The sequence below is a fragment of the Glossina fuscipes genome, unplaced genomic scaffold (genome assembly GCF_014805625.2).
Source record: "Glossina fuscipes isolate IAEA_lab_2018 unplaced genomic scaffold, Yale_Gfus_2 0, whole genome shotgun sequence".
NCBI lineage: Eukaryota > Metazoa > Arthropoda > Insecta > Diptera > Glossinidae > Glossina > Glossina fuscipes.
Window position 1 is genome coordinate 19,841,425 of NW_023998414.1, and position 12,119 is coordinate 19,853,543.

Genomic DNA, 12,119 nt, shown 5'->3' on the forward strand with positions numbered 1-12,119 from the left:
GAAAGTTTTTTAACGCTTCGATGGGATACGTACGCAATCAAAAAAACCTACTCAAGTAAACGTTAGAAAGAAATTTTATCTAAATAAGGAAAGTTTTTAATGAGTTAATAGATTAAACGGTTTTATTATGCAGTGGGGATTGTAGCACCTTGGATGATCATACCTTGCAAGGTGAGTTTTCCAGCGCGCAAAATTTGCCATTAAATGTACACTGTGCAAAAGCTTCACTGTGCAAAAGGTAGAGACTGTCAAACTAACTAACCATCATATGCTATGGCAGGATAAATATCGGAGCATAAGGAAGAAGTGAGGATATTGCAAACATTTTCAATTTTTTTTTTTTTTTAAATTTGCAATCACAATTCTGCTCCTCGTATGGGGTACTTGATGCGTAGAAGTTGACATACCCCTACCTTCCGTGAATTTCTTAAGCACATGACACGGCCATGTGAAAACATAAAGCGAACAAAGAAGGCCTAACAAATGCGAAGAAGAAGAAGAAGAAGAAGAAGTTATGTCAAAGCACCATATATATAAGCCATAAAATATGTCGTAGTAACAGATGTAAGATCTACATTCTGTAATTGACAAGCAGCTAAAGACTTTTGTCACTTGATTGCGAGTAGCCGTTTTCGCAAAAAAGCATATCCGTGTTGAAAGTGAACTAGGAACTGTTTTGCCTGGCCAGACTGGCCAGACTACTCCGGCTAGTTACGCACGAAGGCAATTGAATACAGAAATATGATAGTTAATGAATCTTCATGAACTGTCCAACACATGGGAATACGTACGTTTTACGTCATATATACATTCTAAGCTACTTTTCCTTCAACAACATACTTCGATATATCGAAAGATCGGCGACGAATCGCTAATGAAAGTAATCGATGTCCGGACCTTTTTGCAGACATTAGTAACAGAAAGTGAAAGCTGTTCTAAGATGGATGGGACTGCACAAATGGCTTATAAACTGGGATTGAGTCTAATGCTTTATGCTTTATGTTTAGTGAGATTGGAGGAGACTCGTGCATCATGAACTGCTTTAACTTGGCTCGATGATCGAGTTCAGTTCCTGCTCTTAACAAGTAGTGCGAATACAACGCACAATTGAAGTAAAGGATCCGGAACTTGACCAATAAGAAAAGCTTCGTTTTCCAACAATACTGGAAGGCACGTTTCTTTAATAACTCGCTCGAAAAGGAAGAGAACTTAGCTGGAAAGCTTTGATTAACATTTCTCGTGTAAAATGTAAGAAAAGCATAGTTGAATTCTGGAACACCAACGCCAGCAAATGTTCCCCTGACGCAATATTAATACTTTGTAACGTCTATACGGTGGATGAAACTGTGTCCCTTAAACAAGCTTCCCCGAGGTCCCTCGAAATATTACATGTTCTTGTGACCAATGCGGAAACCGCAAACTTTTAACTATTGGAGTCCTCGGAAACCTTTCAATACACAAAAAAGCCTGTTGCACTCCTGCCAACTTAGCAGCCTTACTGTTATCATTACAGCTGTCTGTCTGTAGCGCAATTTAATTTTTCATGCCATTCTTGCTAAACGATTATACATTTTTTGCTTACTTTAAGGCAATATATTCAGATATAAATAGATAGGCGTGGCAATTTACATCTTCCAATAGTAGATAGGCCAAGGTGTGCTTTCATTTTCTCTGCATTGCAGTGCTGTTGCAATGGATGAATATATATATGCATCATCTACGTATATTCATTTCCCGTATATGCAACTTTGTTTACACCTACACTATGACATCTTCAGTGACAGCTTTTGTTGCGTTTATCATTAAAAGGAACAAAGTCACAAAGTTGAAATAAACAAACATCGAAAAATTATTATTTATCTCCTACTACTACTACCTTTCCTGCCTCAAATTTATTGAACATGATGACTATTTTAAAATAAACGAAACAAAATTTCACAACACAATCGTTTAAGCTTCTGAAAATTGAAAATTGACAAATTTTAAAATTCAAAAAAAAAAAATAAAAATAAAAAAAAGAAATGAAAATTTTCTTGTTTTAGTAAAAAAGTTGTAAAAAAAGGAAACAAATTATCGGTGACGCGTTTGCACTCGTTGATTCCCCCTGGCAATGGCTGAATCTACGGCTTTAGCAAATACCGGAACACTAGATCCAAAAATCTTTCGACTTCAATTCGACCTTGAAGTCATGGTACCTCAAAGGGTAATGGAAATATTCCGAATAGCACAGACAAGAGTTTCCGGTATTCGTGGTGCAATCGAGCCTACCCCCGATGGACAACATTTTGTGGGCTTTTTAGAGGGCAACCAAGAGATGCTAGAAAAAATACGCGTAATAATTGAAAGGTCTGGTGCTCTACTCTCAGCAATTAAGAATGCGGTCTTCTCCGAATTAGAGGAAATTGCAAAGTTTACCGCTGAAACATTTAATATGGTAAATTGTCCCGGACCAACACCCGAACCCACGATTCCTTTGGCTTTAACAAGACAATAGATTCTCATATATATTTATATATATATATATATATGTATATATATATATATATATATGTATATATATATATATATATATATCCTTCTTCCGTCAGAATTTAAGTAAAATAGAAGACAATTTTTCGGTTCTAAATATATTTTCGATGTAATTCCTATTAATAATTAACATCAACTGGCAAGAGCAAAAGAAATAATAAAACAATAACCATAGTAACCACTGTTGTGTTGAATTGAAACACATAACAATGATAATATTGGGAAAGTAACGGATATCCGCGTAAATAAAGGAATCTAGAAAAACAAGATATCAAGAAAAAAGATGAAATGCTGCTACTCGCAACATAAATTCCTAGCTTCATCTCTTTTTACATAAATTGCGGCTGCAGTGAATAATCCAAGAATTAATTACGGATATGCATGATGAACAGATGGCGATTGTTTAACCAGCTTGGCTGTCAAAAATGTATGTAAACATTTTATAGGGACTTTCATCACTGTTTATGGCACAAATCTATTGTGCTCCCATTCCCGTTCAGCTTGTTCAGAATTAGCAAACTTTTTCGACTTGTTAGGTTCATGTCACACGGCATTTGTGGGCTTTTTAAGTGTGAAGTAAACGTGTGTGAGAGTGTGTGCGTGAGTTATAAGAATGGAAAGAGCATTTAAAGCCTGCAGTAATATTGGCGAAATAATCCGTAACCACTAATAGTAATCCAGTTGGCCAGACTTCCTCTTCTCCCCACCCGCCGCCTCTTCAGCCATCACAACCGTTGATTGGTCTCAGATTTGTAAGATACCTTGCCGTGAGGTTCGTGCTTCCAATCGAATGCATGCTCAGCCTGACGCGTTGAATGCTCTTTTGACGTTAAGTGTTATCATGTCGCAGTATTTTTTTGCCCATTTCACCCCTCTTGTCCTGCTAGCGCTTCAGTCACGACACGAAAGCAGAGCTAGCGCTCTAATAGTGTAATCCTATTTTCTGCTATTGCGAGGAAGTGATTGTATGTGATTGTCCCTAGCACCTTGCTAATGTTATGCATCAAAGAAAAAGAGTTGGTGTGAACACGATTCGGCCGACGGTTTTTATCCTTGGGAATGAGTATCAGCCTAAGAGGTTTCCATCTCTCTGGGAAAAGGCTTTACGAAAGGCACACTCAAAGTCCTGTCAGAGGGAGAACGGGCCTTCTTAAAAGCAAATTTCTAGGGACGGACTGACTTATTAGTTGTCGTATGCACAGTTATAGGGCAAATTGTCTACATTAACGATAGGATTATGTTGGGCAAAATATCTCCGTTCTTAACGCATTGTTTGTCAGTTTAATTATGCATTAGCTTATCACGTTTTTATTTTCCTTCACTTTTTTTTTGCTTTAACTTTCGAATTTACATGCATTGAATTCTATTTTCATTTATGTATATTGGCTGTGCATAGATTTAGCTGGGCATGATATTTAGAAAATAAATAAATAAACTGCTTCAGTTCTGTAAAGCATTGCATTTATACTGCAGATTCAATGCAGATTATGACGAAATTGCTCTCCTTTGACTATTTTGGGATAGAGGTGGTGAATATGAAATGTTATGCGAATATAATTTCCTCAGTTGGAATGGACATCCTACGCCTACAGATCATGTTACTTTCCCAATGCCATCGTTAGATTTGCACAAAACACACACTGCACACTTTCTATTGTCGCTATTCACTTATTTCTTTGCGATTGATTTTGTTTTGCAGCTTTACTGGGGACTTGCGTGTACCTGGGATCGGAACTTTCTGATAGCCGGTTCAGAAAACTTGTTAATTGTGTACATCGCATGCATTATTTCCTCATCAGAAAGTGTACATGTAATATATTTGCGCGATTGTCATTCTCGATAGAGACGCACATAATAACCTAATTAATGTACTCGCCTGAATTTGAATAGGCGGTATATAAGTTTCTGTGCATGTTCCGAACGGAATGTTGCACATTAATTAATTTTCTCGGGTAGCTCGGTAAAAACGAAATGCTTTTTCAAAAATATCATTGTTGCTACATCTTCGCAAGCATCTATCTAAATATGTTTGTCCGATAGCATTATCATTAATGTCTTTATTAGTCTTAATTGTGTGTGTATTACAACAGCAGTATTATTTATACATACCAGCGTATGCATAGATACATAAGCACTTATGAAATTTATATAAAGATAAACGATGTAGCTTGCTTAGTCGCATCATCCATCGTATGAGTACATCGCTAACGCTACTCATGATGATGACGATGATGATGATAATAATGTGCTTGAGTTTCTGAAAGTCTCAATGAGTTAAAATTTCTTTTTTTTTTTTTTTTTTTTGCTTTTTCAATAAATAATAAATCGTCAGTTGGTTTTGTGTATTCACATATTCGTGTTTGTATATATGTATATATATATATATATACATATATATGCTCACAATAATAATGTTTTATATATAATATTTATTTTATGTTTTCTAAGTAAAATCAATAAATTCAAAAAAAAAAAAAATATATATATATATATATATATATATATATATATCATATCATTACATTGTATGTATATACGAGATAGCTAAGCTATGTATGGCTATGCAACATCGCTGCGCGTGTGAGTTCACAAGTACGTAAAGCTATTATATTTATGAAGTTCGTGTTGTGTGTTTTTGTTACATTGACTTTGATATTGGAAGCTCTCAGTTGGTCTAAATTGATTAACTCACAAACAAGCTATTAAGAACACATGCATATCCGCGTATATATGCGCTTACAAATGTAACGAACGTACTTTGCCTTAAGAATACATCATTTTAGAGGTTGGTTGCATCGTGAAAATATCTGAAATTAATTAAAAAAAGAACCTTTACATTGAAATTGCAACATACTGGAGGAGGAGAAAGTACAAAGAGAGAAATTTTGCGTAACGTAGCTAGTAGTAGTTGTGCGAGGTAAAGAAGATGGAATAATAAGAGAACGGCTCACATAGAACTTTTTGCCAATATAATGAAACACAAATTGTCTTTTCATTGGGCATCATTCGTACTAATCGCCATATTTATGCGGTATTCGTTCACGCACACAGTACAGTCGTAATAATGCAAATATTCATTGCACAATTTTGCAAATTAGCCGTTAATTATCTATTAACAAGTGCGACACCTGTTGTGTACGACACGTTTCGGTGTATTTGCTTATGAAATTATCATTTAACCCTAATTATTCCGTTTATCGCAGTATCGAAGGTATTTCCAAAAAGCATATTCGCTAGATTGTTGAGATTACATCTCACCGGCGCTAAATACCATCAGTCTTAGTGATATTCGAGCAGTGAATGCCTTCATTCTTAGGTCGAAAGTTGTAGAGCAATATCGCCGGAATGTGAAATCTTTAGTTCGCCCTAAGCTATAGCAAGCCTATAGCAATAACTGATACTTTGCAATAATGGACGGGCGTGTGCAATAGTTACGACAAATACGAACTTTCGATGTCGTCTTATAATTTTAGGTTTTTTTGTTTATCCGGCTCGTTGTCTCCCTTTGTTCACCCATCTTCCATTGGCTACTTTTTTTTTTTTTGCTAATCCCAACTTTTACTATCAGGCAGTTTGTACGACAAAAAGGTTCAGTGACTGCTTATTTGTGATAATTTGCTCACTACGTGTACAAGTCGAGGTGCGAATTACTAGTGCACCTGCTGTGCAGTTGTCTAAACAAAGCCTATTCAATTCTCTTATCTATTGATATTTTTTTCTAAAATACAACATCGCTTCACTTAAGATAAACTTCTCAGAACGAGAGAGAAATCTTTAAGATCAACGAAGGATAAGAAAGAATTCAGAAAGCTGTTTGTTCGTTTGCGACCGAATCCTAGGCAACTAGAACAAATCTGGTCGGTCTATCGAGTAATCAACTCATCGGCTGATTGAGTAGACAAGGTTCTACACACAATATTGCTGCGCATAATTATCAATGAAAATACAATTTTTCATTACCTTTTTGGTAGTATTTTTTTTAACATTTTAGTTATAGTTTTGGACAGATTCAAACAACTTTTAAATCTGGCCAATGAAATAGATAGAAAGGTGAATAAATTGCTTTTTCAGCACTTTTTCCAATTTCTCGTGACAATCGGGGAAACGGATAGGAAAAGGAACATGAGAGCAATGCTGCTCATAATATTTTATAACATTGACTATAATCTATAAAGGATCCGATGTGTAATAATAGCTGTAACGATTCAATTCGTGTATTTTTAGTATTCAATACAACATGGTATATATATATTAAGAAGTGTGCAAACAGAGCTTAACACATCCTTTTTACTGTTGAACAATTGTTATCAACCAGTTTAGTGCGAATTGTCCAGGATTGCACATCAGACGTCCCATAAAATATACAGATGCTCGGTAGCTTAATATTAAGTGGCTTGGCTTAGTCCTTTCGCACTTGTCAATTCAGCCGCAGTTCCAGTATAATCCACCCACAATGGTAATGGTAAAGGCATAAAAAATATGAAAAAATCTTTATTTGGACATTGTGTCGTGGACAGCGGTTTAGAAAGAAAATGCTTATGAGCAATATTCGGCGAATGATCTCAGCCGTCTCAATGACATGCCCTTGAATGGGGATGGGCGCCTGCGCTTCACCTGGAATACGATTTGTTTCACTATATTGCTTATGTGCTTGTCCAGCATTACTTAAAAAAAAAAAGATTGCAATCGTTTGAATGGCAATGCAATACGAAAGCTGCTTTGAGAGCGGGATCAGTTCTGTTCAATGATTTAAATATATAAATTTAAAAAATATGCTTGAAAGTGAAAGCTTTACTGGCAATAAACCCAACAACTGGCGCATAGAGATCTCTCTCTCTCTCTCTCTCTCTCGGCAAAAGTCTTTTGAAGTTTTTATATTTGTGTGTGCATCTACCGATTGTCGCAATTCTTACACTTATACTTACACTTATTTCTGCATAATTTCGATATTTGTAATTTGAAGGAAACATGTGATCGTTCCATAATAATTGAAAATCCAAAACATCGTCTTTTCGTATTTTTTTTTTTTTTTTTTTTTTTTTTTTTAAAATATTTTAAATAAATTTAAAAAAAAAAAAAAAAAAAAAAAATCACAAAATTGAATAATATTTCTTTCAAAAATATGATTTACACCTTGTTTTTTTTTTGTTTTCTTCACCGCAGAAGACTGTTTCACAACATAAGCCATACGTTCGGGTATGTGTATGTGTAATATTTTTCGAATGAAAACTGATAAATTCAACACAAAAGGGTCCCCTTTCTCATAAAATGAGTGAATTTTCTCATTCACTTTCATGCATTTACTGTAGACGGCAGAAGAAAAGCATTAAAGGTTTAGGTGTTTTTTTTTTTTTTTTTCGTTCTTTTTTTTTTTTTTTTAAAAACTTCCTCTTCAATTGGAACCTGTATGAAAAGAGCATTCACGTTACAATTCAGTAGTTCTTTATGATGTAATTTTACTTCTGATTATCTTTTACACAAGTTTTGTTTTTTGTTTTTTTTTTTTGGCTCCCTTTTTATATACTCCTGCTATTCATCTCAAAAAATATATTTTATATATATATATATATATATATTTTTTTTTTTTTTCTTGCATTGCATATATTCGGTATGCAGTGAAAACTTTTATAAATTGAAATTTTATTACAATAAATAAAATTTACACAATGTGTTTATTTAACAACAATTTATTTGGTAAGTATTGTACAATTTAATTAAAATATAGATTTCCTTTTTTTTTTTTTTTTGTACTGAAACTAGTATTGAAAAGAGCATATATATGTATGTATGTATGTATGTATGTACGATATAAGGGAAGCTGCTCTTAATTGAGACCATACTACTACTACTGATTGTTTGATGTTATCTATTTTATAGTTTATTAAGTTATATATATTTTTTTTAAAAGCTCATCCCCGAATGGTGAACGACCGACCGCGTTTAAGAGTTTCCCACTCAATCAAAGTGATTAAAAAAATGTGGTTTCATTATTATATACAATGGTCGCCATATAGTTGCTGATGTTGCGTTTTATGTTATGATATTGAATAATAGATTAATATTTTGAATACATATTTGCTTTTAATGTACACACGTAGATGAACATAAATATTAACGCGAACATACATACACATACACATACACACACACACACACACACACATATATATATATATATATATATATATATATATACATACTCACACTCATGGGCAAACTAGCCGGGCAGCAGATTGCATTATACTGTTATAATTATTTTAATAATTCATTGAAGACAAATTAAAGTCGATTACTTTTGTTTAATGCGAACAGTATAAAAAACTGTATATATATATATATATATATATATATATTATAATTACAAAGTATATAGCATTGCATCAGATGACAGACGAACCGTGCTGATTGACACAATTATGATAAAACATGGTAAGCAAGAGTATTATTATTATTATTATTATTTTTTATTATTTTTTTTTTATTTTTACTTGTGTGTTTTAAATTTTTTTTTTTCGTTTTTCTCCTTTTTGTTTTCTTTCGCACATCAGAATTATTATTGAAATTTCGGTCAGAACTATTTTATTATGTGTATACGAATAATTAAATGATTGGATTTCTACTTAATTACAGGTTGATATGAGGTTTAACGTATAAATAATATCTCTTATAACGGTAAACAAATTATATGTAACTCAGACGCTGCAAGCAATAGCGATAACCAATCGGCAGGGGCCATCGCGCTATTTTACATGTATGCTTCTTCCTTTTTTCCCGCTCATCCCTACATATAATATAAATTTTGCATTAATTTTCTTTTGTTTTTTTTTTTTATGCAAATTTTTATTGAATTATCGTTCTTAAGCAGCAGATGTGTACAAGTGTAGTTATTTTTTGGATTATCGGAAAAGTCATCGCAGATGATATTGTATTGTATTTTTCTTTGAAAGACAAAAAAGAGATTATTGTATCTAGTATCTAATCAGAAAGTATTAGAAATCATTGCGTGTAGTATGTGTGCCATAACGAATCAAATAACAAATATTATGAATCTATTCTTAAATCGTTCGACTTTTGATCGACTGCAGTATTGTGTGCAAATGAAGCGAAATCAGAGATTTGCCAAATTCCTCCAGCCATAGGGCAGCCTAATGAGCAAAAAGTAGTATGCAGACCTTTTCGAAGCTTGTTCGAAGGGCACTAACTCAATACACCAAAAGAAGCACATTTTGCTAGTTCCTAATGCCTAATCGTAGCAGCTTGCCCAAGCCAAACCATGGAAAATGTGATAAATTACTAGCTGACCGGTCGCTCGTACAACAATATGGGTCTTAGGAAAAACTTAATTCACTTATAACTTAATAATCTATTATACAAAAAAGCAAAAAATCACTGCACAACATATCTCCAAGACATTCATCAGAGTATAGCATAATGCTTTTGTCTTCAAACTGGTTGTATCTCGGGTCAAGAGTAGATTCATTCGATTCGCTTCGAACTTCTTTCATAATTGTTTTATCGATACTAATCCGAGGCGATATTCTAAACGTATTTATAAGCATAAGCGATTCAATTTTCGCTACATCAATATGGGTTTCTTTGTAAGCGACCGCTGTTTTAACACAGGGTGTTAAGGATAAGTTAGTTCTTTGGATTGAAATTAACTACTTCCTCAAATATACGTTACGCTTGCCTACAGAGCTTAAGCATTGTTTGTTTGTACGGCATTAATTTCAGTTGATTACAAGCTGCCGTTCACTGTTTATAAAAGTGTAAACAGATCGATGTCAACAAACAGCACTTTCGGCTCTGTTCGGCATGTTATTCTGTTTTAAACTCGAAAAAAAATGCAGCTCAAGCTACGGAAACAATTACTTTGGCTTGGGGTGAAAATGCAGTAAACTGTGAAATAGTTACAAAGTAGTTTGCAAGAATTGCTAGAAGCAGAAGAAAAAGAAGAAATTTTAGTCTTGCAAATGAAGAACGTTCGCGTAGGTACGTCTGTCCGCAGCTAAAGCAACCCTTTAAATTATGTTCAACTTGAGAAGTTCCTTCGATTGCGGTGCATTCTCCAAACATGCCTCCTCCAGATTCGAGTCACATAACATATATCCTTTTCTATGGGAACTTCAGCAGATAGGTAGGCGTCTGCAATAGAATTAATATAACACAATCATAAATTGAGTTGTCGCTGCGAATTGCGATAACGAAACATCTTACACGCATAGTTGCCTAATATTTGCAACCCGACTTAAAGCTATGCACTCCCAAAAATTGTTTATAGTTTTCCTATCTACTTAATACTAGCGGAGATAAAAATATTATCGTATTTATCACAAGACAAATTTGCATAATTTTTATTGCGTTATAAAAAATTATGAAAATTTTAAAATAACACATGCCAGATAAACTGCCAAGCATTCAAGGATCCTTTTGTATGCATCATGTGCAGTATAGATCGGAATAAGCAAAGTTACCTCAACTTTTGGATACGTATCACTTTAAGCGTATTTTTTAAATATTGCAATATATTGAGTAATATATGTGAATATATCCAATTTCTCACGATATAACGGTAAATATTTTGACATATTAAAATCCCAAGTGTGGCATCACCAAATTGCACACTTTGCAGCTTAATCCTTATTAGGTAGGGAAACAATGTCTTAACTAATTGCATAGCCAAATGAGTGGACGGACATATATAGCTAAATCGTTTCAGAATTTTTTCCTAATCAAATTCGTGAAAGATGAGTGTTACAAATACAATTGTGTACTCATTTCGACTGCTTAAGCGGTGAGTGTAAAAGATTGTTTGTCTATAGATATACGCAAATTGCAGTAAAATGAATGCATTGAAAAAAAAATCGTCGATTCTTCTATAAAAACTTTAACTTTCATGTAATCGCATGCAATTACAATCAATATGTCTTTAAAATAAAAAGTTGAACAAAAACAGGACATTTTCATGCATTTATAAGGTAAAGAGATACAATTTATGTAATAAGTAACACATGGTGATTTTTTTTTTTCTTTTTTTTTTTTTTTTTAAGAAAACAGACTCTTGTAGTGTTTACAGCCCTACATGCATGCATATATATAAATATATATATGTATATGTATATGATATTATATATGTATACAAGTGCCTACGTTAAATAAACAAACGGCTGTCAATCAATTTCGTAATAAAGTTTCAGAAAATATTATTATTATTAAGAGTAAGAAGGAAAAAAAACTAAGAAAACTATATTCGGCCGTAACCGAATCTTTTGTACCCGCCACTTTTATCCAAAGAAAGATTAAAAAAATAAACAAATGAAAATTCCAAGTTTATGTGCTCTATAATGTTGAGTGGGTAACGATGATTTTTTACACTCTTGTAGAGTATGCGAGAAAATTTTTGTCACATGTGTTCTCTGTTGTTTCTGAGAATTCAAATATTTCGGGCAAATTTCAAGCAAACATCATTCATTTTTGCGCCCAGAAGAATGTTTATCACAGACATTGCATAGATGGGCAGAGAGACTGACTGACAGACATGCATAAATCGATTCACAATTCGATTCTTATCAAGAATAAGTATACTTGGT

The 12,119-nt window shown here is 33.5% G+C and overlaps 1 protein-coding gene across 1 annotated transcript; it reads left to right on the forward strand.

Annotated features, from left to right (window-relative positions):
- The first annotated feature begins 2,075 nt into the window (after window positions 1–2,075).
- Window positions 2,076–2,494, forward strand: LOC119645177. Its single transcript, XM_038045198.1, has one exon. The coding sequence runs from the start codon at window positions 2,111–2,113 to the stop codon at window positions 2,492–2,494; it is 384 nt and encodes a 127-aa protein (XP_037901126.1). The 5' UTR covers window positions 2,076–2,110.
- The last annotated feature ends 9,625 nt before the right edge of the window (window positions 2,495–12,119 follow it).